Genomic DNA, 16,403 nt, shown 5'->3' with positions numbered 1-16,403 from the left:
TCAACTGAAAATATACAAACATGCCTTTCTAACCCCTGATCCAAAATTCAAAATCCTATCATCATTATTCTTATTATCATCATCATCATCATCACATGAATGGTTTCATTATTAGACATTGCACTAAATAAATCAACTCCATTAGCCCATTCTATAGGCTCAGAGGCACCAAGTTACTTGCTTGAAGGCAGAGCTGGGATCCCAGAACTCACGAACCACCATCATCCAGGAAGACCATGTGCACAGTTACACACTGTTTTGTTTTCTTAGTCACTAAAACCCTGGCCTTATTCTGGGCTTCAGTTGTCAGCGGAGAGAAGTAGGAATCTGGAAACCGTCATCTCCACCCACTGCTTTAGGTAACTGGGAGGGTAGCATTTTCTGAAGAGGTGACCCGTAAAACACAGAACCTGCCTCCTGATTCTGTGCCTACTCACCCCTAGGACCAAAAGCCTGGGCTATGGCCAAGTGTGGCCAGCAGGCTGGAGTACACAGGTCACCTGATGCCACTAGAGGGCTGTGAGAGGAATATTCACCTGCAAGGAAGGCGGGTGCTGGCAGAGGGAAGCCTGCTCCGTGGCTGCTGCTAATGACCTAGATATTAGAGCTGATTGGGCACTGTCTGCTTATCCCGGGCAGAGAAACTAGGTCAGCCAAGATGAGACACTGAGAGAAGCATTTGGCAAAACACAACGAGTTTCACTGAACAAATCCCAAAAGGTTCATTTAGTGTCTTCCGCCTATTAATTTAATGGATAATAAAAGCAGTGTCTGGGGAGAACAGAACAAGGGCATGACTAGTAGCTAACAGGTCCAAGGATGCGCAGACTGTGAAAGACCAGGTGGAGATGCAAAGCTGTGGTCCCCTCCACTCCCCTGCAAAGCACATATCATGCTTTGTTTGAACTATTGTTTAGTCCCCTGCCCCTCTGCTAAAGCGGACACGATACAAAGGCCTGTCTGTGCTGCTTGCCAGTGCATTTCTGGTGACAAGCGCAATGCCAGCTATAGCAATAGACAGATTTTTAAAACCTTCTAATGAATGAATGGGAAGGGCCAAGTATATGGATTTGTGCAGATGCTGGGCCCATGAGCAGAAGAAGAGACTATTTAATCCAAATATGGCAAAAAGCAGGACTTAAGAGCTGAAACATCTTCCTTTACTATTAGGATAAAAAAAAAAAAAATTCCATGGCATGGCCCGTGCAGCCAAGAGACCATGTCTGCCTCTTCTGTGTCTTCATCCTTTGATGTTCTTGTTATCTGTCTCTGCTTATGACCAGCATGAGTTGAGCATCTTTTTTCCCCACCCACCATGATGGCCTTGGAGCCAGCCAATCACAGACTAAACTTCTGAAACTGGAGTCCCAAATACACCTTTCTTTTTTCTAAGTTGTTCATGTCAGGCATTTTGTAACAAAACAAAACAAAACAAAAGATGATCAATATAGAAGGTCAGGAGAGAAAACCCTTCAGGTCAGGGGTGTGCCTGCTCTCATGCCAAGATGGAGGTCTCACGGACACATGAGAAAATCCATCAACCCAGCAACAGTAAGGTGTCTCCTGAGAAACTAAGTCTAACTGCTGGTTGTAAACTTCTGAGAGTAATGGATTTGGGAGGCAGTATTTCAAAAAGAATGTCAAACAGACACAGACCAACACAACAGAATATAGCCCTGGTGAAGAAAGAGTTAAAGGAAACAGGTGACCTCACTTCCAGGAACAACCCACAAGGCAAGGACTTAGCTCCCTGCAAAGATGAGACATGGGTTTGTCTACAAGGCTCTACATATCTGTCTTATTAAGTCAGTACTCTAATATATCATAGGAGTTTAGATCACCAGAAAATTCCTGAAAGTCAAGATCAGTAAAGCTCTAGGAAAAATTACTGAAAGCAACATGGTGTCTTCTGCCCGTAGAGTAGGACAAATGGACACATGAACTGCCACTGCACTCCCACAGCCTGCACGGTGTCAAGCAGGGGTGTGTGCATGCAGTGATGATGGACACATATTAGCAAATACGCCAATAAAGTGAGGCTAAGCCTGCAACTGGATAGATCACATCAGTTGTTTCCAAATGTTATATCAAGAGAATCCTTTTATCCAAAAATAAATCTTTCTTGGAATATTAAAACATACAAAAGAGAGGTTCTAGATGAAGATGGGGAAGCTCCTTAAATGTTCCCTACCTGCCATTCACAGTGCACACAGAGCCCGATACTCAGAGCCTGGGCCCACGGGAGACTCTGAGAGAGTGCCCCGGCCAGGTGCTCTCTCGCCACGCTTTGGGGCACGGTCACAGAATCTTGGGTGATCTTTTTATCCCATCCAGCTCCATTTCTGAGTTTTCATTCTGAATGTATCTATGTTGAGGATCACTTGGATGAGAGACATTCAACCCCCCCCCCCATTTTTTTTTCTTTTTTGGTTACTGGAGAATCGAACCCACTAATTCTACCACTGAACTACTCCCAAGACTATTTATTTATTTATTTATTTATTTATTTATTTATTTATTTTGCAGGACTGAGGGTGCAACCCAGGGGCCTCCAATCTACACCCCCAGGCCTATTTTTTAGTCTTTTTTTTTTTTTTTACTTTTTTTTTTTGTGTGTGTGTGGTACTGGTGATTGAACCCAGGGGCCTTCTACCTCTGGGCTATACTCCCAGACCTATTTTATATTTTTTATTTGGAAATAGGGTCTCTTAAGCCAGCAGAGGCTGGCTTTGAACCTGCACAATCCTCCAGTCTCAGCCTCCCAAGTATGGGGATTACAAGCGTCCACCACCATGCCTGGCTAACTTCCTCCTTTAAGAGCATTTGAAGCCAGGCATGGTGGTGCACTCTTGTAATCCCAGCACTTGGGAAGCTGAGACAGGAGGATCTCAGGTTTGCAGCCAGCCACAACTACTTGGCGAGGTCCTCTGCAACTTAGTAAGACCCTGTTTCAAAATAAAGAATAAAAAATAGTGCTAGAGGTGTAGCTCAGAGGTAGAATGTCCCTGGGTTCAATCCCCAGTACCGCAAAAAAAAAAAAAAAAAAAAAAATTGAATATCCAGGTTTGCCCAGTACGTTTTTCACTGAGCTGGTTTTCCACATTTCCAAAAGCTTGGAATAACTCCCCAGACGACTGACACAGAAGTAGTGTGGCCAGGGACAATGCTTCTTGTCCCTCCCATGACTGGGAGCCATCTTCCACACCTGTGTACTAGTCTGACCCCCAAACACACAAGAACCACTGAGTTCCTGGTCAAAGTGAGTCACCTAAAAATAAGATCCTTCCACTGAAAGATGAAGGGATAAAGAACATGTTGTACACCAGTTGTGGTGGTGCACACTTGTAACCCCAGTACTTGGTAGGCTGAGACAGGAGGATCACAGGTTCTCGGCTCCGCAACTTAGTGAGATTCTGTTTTAAAATAAAGAATAAACTGGGTGTGGTGGTGCACGCTTGTAATCCCTGCACTTGGGAGGCTGAGACAGGAGGATCGCACTGGTTCAGAGCCAGCCTCGCTGGCTTAAGAGACCCTGTTTCAAAAAAGAAAGAAAGAAAGAAAAAAAATATATATATAATAGGTCTGGGAGTGTAGCTCGGAGGTAGAAGGGCTTTCAGGAACCCCAGTACCACCAAAAAATAAAAAATAAAATAAAATAAAGAATAAAAAGTAGAACTGAGAGTATAGGTAGGAGGTAAAATGCCTCTGTTCAATCCCCAGTACTGAAAAAAAGTATATATATTTACATATCTAATATTGTTCAACCTTAAAAATAAAAGAAAAAAAAGAGATGGCATGGTTCCTATTTAGTGTGGGTGTAGAGGTGACCTTAATCTACAGATAGAAGTCATCAGACTAGAAGAAAAACAAAGAAGAAGATACCAGTGTGCAGATCTACTGTGGGCCATGTATGGTACTATGCCAGTTATGTGCTTTCTCCTCCCTACAAGACTTTGCCCCATTTATCACTCACAAAATGACACAAACGAAAGTTGGAGAAATTATCAACTTGTCAAAGGTCACCCAAGTAGTACATTGCAAGCTAAGATCAGGCCCCAGGTTGGTGGGAGTCAAGGGTCACTCCTGGTAGAATCAGAGGATTGGAGATTCCTTTTGTACCATCTCCCATATCCTTTCTGTCCTATCAGTTGGATTCTAAAATCTTAGTATAAACCAGAAAATTTCCCTTTATCTATCAAATCTGCTTGCTTATCCTAACTTCCCCAAATGGGGAGCATTCCTCACTCCTACCTACTCTGATCTCAAGAAATGTTACAAAGGCTGATCACGGAGAACAGACCAGAGGACACAGCGTGGCAGGATCCATAGAAAACGATCCCTTCAGGAGAGACCACAAGGATGCGCCCTGTGAGGGCCCTAAACGAGGTCTGCAAAGAAACCACCCTGACCCCGCTTCATTTTCCAAAATGCTATTCCTGCTAGCGCTGCATGCGGAGCTGACTCGAGGCGAAGCGCTGCCACTGCAGAGCTGGGGAAGGAACGGAAGGGCTGACTCACTGGCTGGGAGCCTGCCGCATTTGGACAGAAGCATCTCAGCTGTCCAAACATCAAAGGCTGAGTCACAGAGGCCCCGATCCACGGGGCTGCCTCGTACTTGCCTTCACACAGCTTGATCTTCTCCTCCACAAAGAACAGTCCTTTTGCAAGAAGCTGGTTCTGTCAAAAGAGAACAAAGAACATAAGAGTTGGGCGACTCCAGAGCTTGAGTGGCCGGTCCCGGTCCTCGCCATTTCCCACGAGCAAGGGCATGGAGTCCCAGCACTGGAGTTCGAGTCGTGCCTTCAAGTCTAAGGAGCCTTTTGTCTTGGAAGGCCAAGGACTCAGGAGAAACACTTGAGACAGTCCTTAGCCAAAGGGCAAGTGAGTCCAGAGCCAAGTGCAGCCGTTACCCAGTCCCGTCCCTCCTTCCTCCCTCGAAGTGGAGAAAAGACGTGATACAAGCTTGGCTGAATTCACTACTGTTGACACCCAGCACCCTTGAGGCCCTCGATGATCTAAATTCACAAAAGGGAGCCTTGAGGCCATAGGAAATGATGTGGGATAGACTTATGTATTTACTTATTTATTTATTATTTATTTATTTATTTTTGCGGTACTGGAAAGGGGCATTCTATCTTTGAGCTACACCCCTAGCCCTATTTTTCTATTCTTTATTTTGAAACAGGATCTCACTGAGTTGCAGAGGGCCTCACTAAGTAGCTGAGGCTGTCCATGAACCACAATTTTCCTGTCTCAGCCTCTGGAATGCTGGGATTACAAGCGTGCACCACCACACTCGTCATGAAATACTTTTGAAATTGAGAAATTTAGGGCTTCTCACACTCGCGTGAAAGAGACTGCATGCGAGATCTTGAAGAGCTGCTTAGTGGGTGTCCGTCAACGAGTGTGCACCTGCTCTCCTCTGCAGGGAAAGCAGAGTCCTCCTGCAATCACAACTAACAGTGGTGAATGAATGTCGCCTCTCTCACACGTGTGAAGGTCCTTCACCGCATCTCATTCGGTGCTGTCCGGCGGTAGGTATAATCATTCTCATCCACTGATGGTCAGGAAACAGACGTACCCACGGAGGCAAGGCTGGTCCTCCTGCCCTAGGAACGCCTCCCATTCTATTTGCTGCCAAATACTAAATCATCCCCCCTAGCGACTTCCTGCCCTTGAAGGGCCACAGCTGGTCCCTAAGGCATGGCTAAGCTTCCCTGTGAGTCACAGAAGCTCCCAGCTCAGTGACAGGCTGGTGCCTCTCCACACATCTCTCACTAGATTACCAAAGGCCTGGGGTGGAGGGCACAGAAGGTACGTGCTTACAAAAAAGCCCAGTGTGTTCCTTAGATTGAATGTTATAAAGCCCTATTACCAGAGTGGTGAGAATATGCATAGCAGGCAGGTTCACACTCCAGCTCAGCTACTTTTTTGTTCCATTTACTATATCACATTTATTTATTTATTTATTTATTATTTGTGTGCATGCATGTATGTGCATGTGTGTGTGTGTGTGTGTGTGTGTGTGGTGCTGGGAATGGAACCCAGGGGCATGTTACCTCTGAGCTCCACCCCCAGCCTGATTTTTTATTCTTTTATTTTGAAACAAGGTCTCACTAAGTTGCGGAGGGCCTCACTAAGTAGCAGAGGCTGGCCTCAAACCTGGATCCTCCTGTCTCAACCTCCCAAGTACTAGGATTACAAGCATGAGCCACCACGCCCGGCTATTTTATTTATTTTTTTAAAAATTGAGGCTTCAGGCACCTGGTCCTCACACCCTGGAACTGGGATGCAACCAGTCTTCCTGTCCCCATCTACTACTGATGACAACCTAGTCCTGAGGTGGTGACTGGGTCATGTTGGTTGGGGCCTAGACTCTGGTGCAGGGAGGTTTGTGACTGGCTATGTAGGCAGAGTTAGGCTGAGGTACAGTGACGGCCATCCCCGCCTGGCCTGGCAGCTCTCTGGTGCATTTGCTAGTGCCTCAGTGGGCCCTCTTGCCACTGCTGATCTACATGGCATGGCGTAGAGGATGAATCTCTTGGGGTGCGCCGGCCCTCTGTGGGTGGTGGTGGTGGGCCTGTGTGAAGAGGAGATGGGCTGTCAGCTAAGGCCACATTTCCAACAGCCCTGGGCCCTGCAAACTAAGAAGCCCACTCTGACTGCCCTACTCCACCTAAAGAGATGGAACTTGACACCTGTGGGGCACACGCCTACTCAAAGGCCTTGGGAGACAAAAAGACAGGAACAGGTGAGAAAGAAAACAGCTCCCCGCAGGCAGCTGTCTTTCTTTTTTTTTTTTTTATCCAAGTGTCTGTTCTTGAATCTCACCTCGCAGTATTCCCATCCCTTGTCAATGCCCGATTCCAGAAGGTTCTGAGCAGTGGTGAAGGAGCCATGTGGTAACAGAGCTGAAGAAAACCCCACTTTCCCTGTCTTGCTCCCTCTCCCATGGCACCAACCCCACCACCTCCCCAGGCAGAAAGCTCTTGGCCAACAAATGGTTCCTTACGCACTAGCCCCCTCAGAAGGGATGCAGGATTCGGGCATGGGCCCGCTGTTCCTTGATGACCCCCTTCCCCCATCAGTGAACTCAGACACAGACTAAATAGCACTCTAATGAAGTGACAGAGGGGTCCGGAAGTGGAAAAATGGCTCGCATTTTTTCCTAAGCACAGAAAAATGGGCTGTACACAGAAAAATGAGGCTGTTAGGGAAAAGGCATCCGGCCACCCGCCTGCAGTGGGGAAAATGGGGCCGCAAGGGAGACATGGGGAGAGGGAGTGTGGGGGGGGCAGGTCAACTGCGCATGCGTCCTGTCAAGAGCCCCCGCCCCCCTCTCCAACCCGGTCCCAAGGACCAGACAGAAAGGGTGACCAAGATGGCTAGGCAGAGGAGGACTGCGCCAAGCCACCTTCCTTGGGGAGCACTTTCCCCACAGAGCAGGAGCTCTGGACACACTGGGCCACTGGCTCCTGTGGGCCCCCCCTGCCTCTACATGGGTGGTGGTGGTGTTAGGAGGAACAACCGGGAGCTATTTGTTGGCTTTTACTATCTATTATACTTTTTCATGCATTATCTCATGTTACCGTTTCCCATGAACCTCTCCTCTCTTTACAAAGAAGGGGAAAAAAATCAAGACTCAGGCGACTAGCAAATGTAAGACCAGAATTTGTACCCAGGTTGGCCTGAACCTAAAGTCCCTGTATTTCTACCATTACAGTATATTTCTCTAGTTTTTGTTAGAAAAAAAAATTTTAAAGTACTAAGATAAGCCAGACGTGGTGGTGAACACTTGTAATCCCAGCACTTGGGAGGCTGAGACAGGACGATCGCATAGGTTGGAAGCCAGCCTCAGCTACTTAGTGAGGCTCTCAGCAACTCAGTGAAACCCTGTTTCCAAATAAAGTATAAAATGGGCCTGGGAGTATAGCCCGGAGGTAAAAAAGCCCCTGGGTTACACCCTCAGTACCACAAAAAAACAAAATGTACTAAGATACAAAGAGCCATCATTTGTTGACTGCTCACTGTGCACCAAGCACTTTCCATAGGTCAACTCACTTAGTAATCACATGAACCTTAGGATGTGGATACCATGACTACTGTTAGATTACTCCTAAGGAAACCGAGGCTCAGAGAGGTTAAGTAACAAGCCTGCAGTCACACGGATAATAAGTGTTTTAGTAAGGACTGAAATCCGGACCTGGCTGGCAGAAGAGCTTTTGTTTTCACAGTCCTATGTCTCGCCCTGGAGAGGTTTCATGTGTCCCTGCCCACAGGAGAAGCAGGTGGGATCCCTCTCAGGCTCAGGCACCGGGGGCAGGTGGCTCAGCTATTCCAGGCCATGAACAAGGTTCTGCCACAGGCTTCCATCCACCGGCATTGTTCATGTAGTTCGGTCCTGCCACCAGCTTCCCAATTTACATCTCTTCAAAAATACTTTTCCAGGTCCCCCTCCATGATCTGCATTCCATGTCTGGCCCAAGTGGGTGCCATTCCTGAACTAGACCTGCCTTCCTACCCAAGAGGGCTCCAGCAGCCACTCTGCTTTACCCACCGAGAACCAATATGAGCCTGCTATCCCACCCCACTCACGTGTTTTCTGTGCTATCAATGTCTTCAAAGGTTCTTGTTATTGGCCTAAACCCAGTGATGGAAATCTGCCTCACCCCCTGCCATTTTTCCCTTCTATAACTTTGATAGGGCAGCTGCGGTCGCAAATGATGTCTGCATTTCCTGTGAGCCTGGATGTCCTCCCAGACCAGCAATAAAAAGTCTCACGAGCCCTAATCACCCCCAAGACCAGAAGAGTTCCTTGCCAGTCCCAGGATGGGTAGGCATGATGAGACCAGAGAGAAAATCCCAGACAGAAACTGAGAATCCCAGGAACTTGCAGTAATGCTAATTCTTCATTTAGCATCATTTCAGTGATATTTAAAAAGGGGAATTTGGTGGTGCATGCCTGTAATCCCAGTACTTGGGAGGCTGAGACAAGAGGATCAAGGTTTAAGACCAGCCTCAGCAACTTGGCTCAAGACCCTGTTTCAAAACAAAAAATAAAAATGGCTAGGCATATAGCTCAGAAATACTGTGTTCCTGGGTTCAATCTCCAGAACTGTTTGGTGGCCCATGTCTGGGATCCCAGGATTTTGGAGGCTGAGACTGGAAGATCTCAGGTTTAAAGCCAGCTTCAGAAACTTAGGGAGACCTTCACAAATTAGTAAGACCCTGCTTAAAAATAAAAATAAAAATAAATTAAAAATAGGTCTGGGGGTGTAGCTTGGAGGTAAATGGCCCTAAATTTAATCTCCAGTATCATCACACACACACACACACACACACACACACACACACACACACACACACATTATTCTTACAAGAAATGAGAAAAACAGACCATGTCTGAATTGCTAGACGCTCAAAACAAAAACCCTGTAATGCTTCCTCCCTGGGGCTTTTTTCCAGGAATGTCTTAAGAGCATTTTAACATTTTCTAGTATAATCCAATAAACTTTTTTCTCCTGTGGCTGGATGGCCTGGGTTGGATCTTTGCTCCATCCTTTACCTATGATCTTAGATAAAGAATCCCCTCTGAGCCTCGGTTGTAGAATCTGTGAGAAGAGGGCATATAATAACAAAATCACATCAATTGTCAGGAAGAACAGACGAGCTAGTCCAGGAAAAAATTTTAGAGTTCTGTCAGGCCCTAGCATACACAGGTATCATGGAAGCTCATAGAAACCCACACAGCTGGGCCCGGGCCCCGTGTTCTTCATTCAGTGAGTCTGAGGTAGGGCCTGAGAAACTGCTTTTCTAACGTGTTCCCAGGGGATACTAATGCTGCTGGCCCAGAGATGACGCTTTGAGAACCACCAGCACTAATACTTGTAAATGTCAGTTGTCCTTTCTATTATCATTTCTGTCCTCTTAAAGAGCCTCAGTGAAGAAACCTTTCCTGTTGCTTTGATACTCAAAAGCAGTGTACCAGCACAGTGCTTCCTTCGCAGGTTCACTGAGTTGCTGACTGTTCCCACTTATTATTATTATTATTATTATTAATAATAATTATTACTAATTATTATTATTATTTTTTTTTTTTGGTGGTACTGGGGTTCCTGGAAACCCTTCTACCTCCAGGCTACACTCCCCGACCTATTTTATACTTTTTTTTAAATTTGGAAACAGGGTCTTTTAAGCCAGCGTGGCTGGCTCTGAACCTGCGCGATCCTCCTGTCTCCGCCTTCCAAGCGCAGGGATTACAAGCGTGCGCCACCACACCCAGCGTGTTCCCACTTATTTTAACACCACATTCCCAGCATCTACTCCCGCCTTCAATGCCTTTGCCTTAATGCCTTATACCTACCTACCTGGCTTTTGCCATTCCTGGCCTGGTCTACAAGCAATCACCCAACTTCATGCATAATAGATTCCTTGAACATACACACCCGCGTAGAACTACACACTTACGTGGCAGAGGAGGAATTCTGTTCCCAGAGAGCTAAAGAGGATGATAAAACCCTGTTACACCTCAGCTTCAACGTTCATCTTCCCCCGACATCTCTTCAGTACCTCAGACCTACATGTTCTTTTCTTTCATAATTGAACGTGCAATACCTTAAATGTAATCGGCTGCAGATCTGCCATTTGAGCACGCCTATTAATTTTCATCTCTACCTTAAATATATTCGGGTCTTCGGTTATCCATTTTGAGGCCTGTTTTTCCATTTTGCTCCATAAAATATAAGGAAAGTATAATAAAAAATTCAAATAATTACACAAAATTCAAGTCATTGCTCAGGAGTCTATGCACTCAACGCTGCTGGAAAGTAACCACTGGTTGGCAGGCAGCCCCCTGTCGGGGAGAAGGGGTACCCCGAGAAAACTTCTTGCAGCCCCGGGTTACATCAAACTCATCCTCTCCCCTCAGAGTGGCCAGTGTGGACTTCCAGCCCACCTCAATGTTTACAAACTCCATTATGCTTTCTTTCCAAGTATTGGCCAAATGCACACTGCAACTCTAAAGACCTAAAAGCAGGATCCTCACCTCTGTCCCTCGTCTCCTCACTGGAGCCGGGGTCTGCACCAGGTTGGTGCTCTGGGTTCAAAGTCCCTTTGTCTACTGACCCCGATTTTACCTTCAAAGCACAGTATATGTGGAATTCCCCTCACCCCTTGCTGTCCGCCTAATTATCTCTTCTTCTATTTTTGGAATCCACCTTGTTATAGAATCCTTCCCTGGGGCTAATCAAACAAAGATCCAAAACTTTACTCCCCTTATAATTAATTTGATTTGGAAATCACAAAAGTTATTTTTGGCACTCTGTCCCCTCTCTGCCCCTCTTGCACTGGGTTCCTACAGGTCTATCTTTGTCCCTACAAAGAGTATTTACTTACTCTGGGCCTATTTTAAATCTTTGCCATCCATCCCATCCTTCAGTTCATGCTGCGGTGCCAGCGCAGCGATGTCCCTGCACCGTCCTCAGTTTTAACTCCACGCTGACCAGGGCATTGGTGATGATGAGCTAGGGGACTCTGGCCTCCTGGCACTCTTGCAGATATGAGCAGCAAGTGGAAAAATAAGGACTGAATGTTTCCACTTTTTTTTAACACATTTTCAGCATCTACCCCCTGCTTTCTATGCCTCTCTTTTACTGCCCTGTATCGGGTTCACCTATACACCCACATACAGACCTTGTAGTTACACACTATCAAACATTCATGACCTATTTGCAACTGGGATCGCTAGAGTTCACTTTTTAGTACTAACTGACTGAGAGCTATGAACTTTTAGCCCAAGTGATTGTATCAAACAAAATTTTAAGCCATGCATGGTGGCCACACCTATAATCCCAGTACCGAAGCTAAGAAAGGAGGATTGCAGGGCTGAGAGCAGTCTCAGCAATATAGTGAGACCCTCAACAATCTATTGATACCCTGTTTCAAAATAAAATAGGGCTAGGGATATGGCTCCGAGGTAGAACGCCCCTGGGTTCAATTCCCAGTACCAAAAACTAAAATAAAATTCTGGTTTCAACAAAAGGAATCAATTTTTTTTTTGGGGGGGGGTTTAACAAACAATTCCCTTATAATTTATTTTATTATAAAGGGTTACATATAGCCCTTTCTGCCTGTTCTGTTCTGCCTATACAGAACAGGCAGAAAGGGCTATATGTACCCCCCCACCCATGCCCAAACTATCAAAATACCTAACGAGGCAATAAAAAAAAAAAAATGCAGAACATTTCATATGGTCCGTTTCAAAAGTTATAAGGAACCAATTATCCCTCGGAGATGTCACTAGGATACAGAGTTCCACTTGGAAACCCCAATTTTCCTTCCGGGCACAATTCAAAACAGACAAGAGAGAAAAGGGAAAAAAAAAATCAATACTAGAAATGTCAAAGATTCTTCCAGCCGGCGTCTCATGGAAATCTACCCAGGCTTCTGCGGATCAAACGGCCAGTCCTCTCTGTGTGCAGAGCCGAGATAAGCACCATTTTTCTACCTGCCTCCTGCCGCCCTTGTCTCGGGTCATTTTTATTATTTTTCATGGAGGATATTCTTTCTGTGAGTCTTTCTTTAAAGCTGTAAAAAGGAATGTTCATGTGCAGAACAGAGCCAGAGAGGCAGCTCTGTAAGTGGTGTGCTCTGAGTTGGAGGGTGGGGTCCCTGGAGCAGGGAGCATCACTGCTGAATCCGGGTGCATCTGAGACTGCACCGGAGAGCCCAGCACCCACATTGTTAGCCCTTCAACGCTCCAAGCAACCACACCCATGGCTGGGGTGCTCCTCATCAGCCCCCACACTTTCCTCCCACGCCCTTGCTGCGGGAATAGACTTTCTAGAGGCTCTTCTTGCTTTCCTTCCTGAAACTAGAACTGGTAATGGATGCAAAGCTAAGCTTGCCCCTGGGAGCCCATCCCCGTCCCCCCCCCCCCCCCCAGAGTTCTGCTGCAGTCAAAGGCTTTGTAATCTGATCCTTTTCAAGTATGGCCTGGTATGGAGCTTTCCAGCCTGAGTTTCTCTTAAACCACCTTCATGACTGGGGCCATAGCCAGGACCACCTACTTTATTATTCTTTGTATACTATTTTTCTTAGGTCAAGACACTTTTTAAAAATTTTGCTATGCAGCTGGGCGTGGTGGTGCACGCTTGTAATCCCCGCGCTTGGGAGGCTGAGACAGGAGGATCGCACAGGTTGGAAGCCAGCCTCAGCTACTTAGTGAGGCTCTTAGCAACTTAGTGAGACCCTGTTTCCAAATAAAATATAAAAAAAAGGTCTGGGAGTATAGCCCAGAGGTAGAAAGCCTCTGGGTTCCACTCCCCAGTGCCACCAAAAAAAAAAAAAAAAAAAAAATTTTTTTTTTTTTTGCTATGCCGTCAGGTTTGATGGTGCACACTTGTAATCCCAGCATTTGGGAGGCTGAGACAGGAGGATCGTGGTTCGAGGACAGCCTCAGCTACTTACCCTTTGCAACACAGTGAGATCCTGTTTCAAAATAAAGAATAAAAAATAGGGCTGGAGGTATAGCTTGGAGGTAGAATACCCCTGGATTCAATCCCCAGTACACACACACACAAAAAAAAAAAACAAGAAAAAAATGTTGCTATATTTAAAACGAAACTGAAGTAACATCATTTAACATAAGCAGAATATCACTCAAATCAAATGAATGGAAACAAAACAGCATCGCAAAATCCTAAATCCTAACTGGACAGTGTTCCTAGCTGAAGAGGTCAAACTCTAGGCCTGTTCCTGCTCCTCTTTCTTTGAGGAGGAGATTGCCAAGTCCTTAAGGGTAAAAGACACAATGGCATAGCCCATAACTTTCTCTGGCACCTCATAAGGGCTCAAGAAAAGTAAAAAAAAAAAAAAAAAAAAAAAAAAAAAAAGGAAATTCTTCCTTTTTGGTACCAGAGATGGAACCCAGGGGCATTCTACCTCTGAGATACACCCCCAGCCCTTTTCACTTTTTTATTTCAATAGAATAACACTAAATTGCTGAGGCTAGCCTCAAATCTACCATCCTCCCATCTCAGCCTCTCAGGTACAGGGATTTCCACTGCACCAGGCGGGGAAAACACAAGTTCTAACGTTATTTTTAGTCATTGTGTGTGTCATCCAAAATCATTTTGGGTATATTTGGTGAACAGTCCCTCCCACACTCTCCTAAGAATCTGCTGTGAATGCTACAGAAAGGGGAGAACCCATAATAAAAAAAAATAAAAACGGCTCTTCACCCACGTTTGAAGACCTACATTTAAAAAAAAAAAAAAACATAGTGTCTAGGAGAGACATCTTCCCAGTCTCACACCTTCAATAAGGAAAATCTCAGATTGGAAATTACGAAAATCAGTCCCTACTCCACGCCCCCAGTAAGACACTTGCTATTCACCAAGCAGAGTCTCTGATTAAACTCCTGATAGGAAATGACAAGTGGTTATTAGTTTTCAAGTATCTGGCGTGCTTTGTAAGCAGTATTAACCACCCCTGAAAACCTCAGGCTTCCCAGATAACATCCCCACCCAACAGCCCTCACTACTTAACCTAGGGTGGCCCCCAACACCTAGAGACGACTGACATTTAAAACCCAATTGAAACCACACCAAACCCCATCTCATTCAAAGGTCAAGGAGAAAGGCAGCCCAGCCCAGAACTTCCTCCGGGAGTGACCCAAAAACCACTTCCCTGCAGCTGGATTTCGAAAAGATTAATAAAGGCCTTGGGAAAGAGAGTGAGGCTGAGACTGACCTTTGGGTCCAGGACAGCTGCAAAGATTCACATTTGTAACTGATTATCTCTTTTTTGTGTTTGATACTGGGGATGAAACCCAGAGGCTTTCCAGGTTATACTCCTAGGCCTATTTTATATTTTGTTTGGAAACAGGGTCTAAATTGCTAAAAGCCTCACTGAGTAGCCGAGGCTGGCTTTGAACCTGCATGATCCTCCTGTCTCAGCCTTCCAAGTACTGGGATTACAAGCGTGCGCCACCATGCCCGGCTCTAATAATCTTTTTCTTAACCTTCCTATTTCTCGATCCCTGGATAGGAACTTCCAGGTGTCTGAAACATAAGACCCAGTGGAATCCTAGGCTTCTGGTGTGTCTTAGTTCGTGCAGAAAAGGAGCTGTTTTCTGGTGTGTGTGTGTGTGTGTGTGTGTGTGTGTGTAAACATAAACAACTGACATCTGTCATTCCTTTAAAGTACACATAAAAGTTTAAGTTTCCTGAATCTTGGAGAGAAACAATGATAATAAAAAGATGCCTATGCTGTTTTTTAAACCTACAAGCTCTTTAAACTGTCTTTAAAATATGTTCTTCTTGGACACAGAATAATGTCGCCAACCTGAAACCAAGATCTTAAGAATTGTTATATTCCCATTAAAAGGGATGGGTTGCACTTTAGAGGCACACAAGGGCGCTCATATAAATTTAATAAGGACATCCACTCAGCCTGTGCTGGGAACTATGAGTAGTTTATAAATAACAGCATCTTTAGTCCTTACAACAATCCTATAAGGTTAGGTCCTGTTACTCCTGATTTATAGGAAAGAAAAAAAAAAAAAACCTAAAAGTCAAAGAAGTAAAGCAACTTGCTCAGCTAGTGAGTATCCATACTGGGCACTGAACCCAGGCTGCTGGCCTGGTCTTGACCCCTAGCCAAATCGAGATGCTAGATCCTTCTCTTGTGTTTTCTCATGTAAACCATACAAGAATCACCTCGGCAAGCTGTATTTTTATTCCTCTTTCGCAGTTGAGGAAACTGAGGTACGGAGAGGTGCGGCAGCTCATCCAGGCCCCCTGAGCAAGAGGGTGAGAAGCGGGGATCCTAACTGCCCTGAGGTGTCACCCAGCCTGACCACAGTCACCACGCACCCGCCACCCAACACGCTTTTGATTACAGTCAGGAAATCAGCTCGTGTGTGGGGGTTAAAAACTATCCTCTGGGTGGACCTGGAACAATGGTGGGTGGGCAGGAGAGAAGTCCGACCCTCGGATGCACTCCTGTCTTTAACAGAACAGACCCGGAGGCCATGACAAGCAACTGCTCAGCTGAAAGGCACAAACACTGTCCCTACTGCAGCCAGTCTCAAAGTGTGGCTGGAGACTGTTGCGGGACCGGAGACCCTCTCCAGGAAGCCTCAGCGTCAGAGCTTTTCTCTCAACACCACTGAGCTGTGTTTCCCTTATCTCCCGCATCCTCCAGACCCACAAAGGGGAGTTTTCCAGAGACCACATGACGTGCAACATCACAGCAGATTGAAAGTGAATGCAACTGTCTTCTACGAAGCCAGACAGCACAGAAAAGCACAAACACATAAAATGATGCCACTCTTCCTACTAATGGTGTGTGTGTGTGTGTGTGTGTGTGTGTGTGTGTGTGTGTGTGTAGTACTGGGAACT

At 45.8% G+C, this 16,403-nt stretch overlaps 1 protein-coding gene across 1 annotated transcript in view; it reads right to left on the bottom strand.

The window, feature by feature from the left end:
• PRR5L (proline rich 5 like) overlaps positions 1-16,403 on the bottom strand; it is a gene marked incomplete at both ends in the record, with an annotated part of 66,121 nt that overhangs the window by 27,560 nt on the left and 22,158 nt on the right. The window contains one exon of the mRNA XM_080718742.1: positions 4,620-4,677. Coding sequence (XP_080574868.1) covers positions 4,620-4,677 — 58 coding nt within the window. The remainder of the gene's footprint in view (positions 1-4,619; positions 4,678-16,403) is intronic.

The sequence above is a fragment of the Muscardinus avellanarius genome (assembly GCF_963383645.1).
Source record: "Muscardinus avellanarius genome assembly, chromosome: 1".
Taxonomy (NCBI): Eukaryota; Metazoa; Chordata; class Mammalia; order Rodentia; family Gliridae; genus Muscardinus; species Muscardinus avellanarius.
This window is presented reverse-complemented; position numbering and strand designations above follow the sequence as displayed.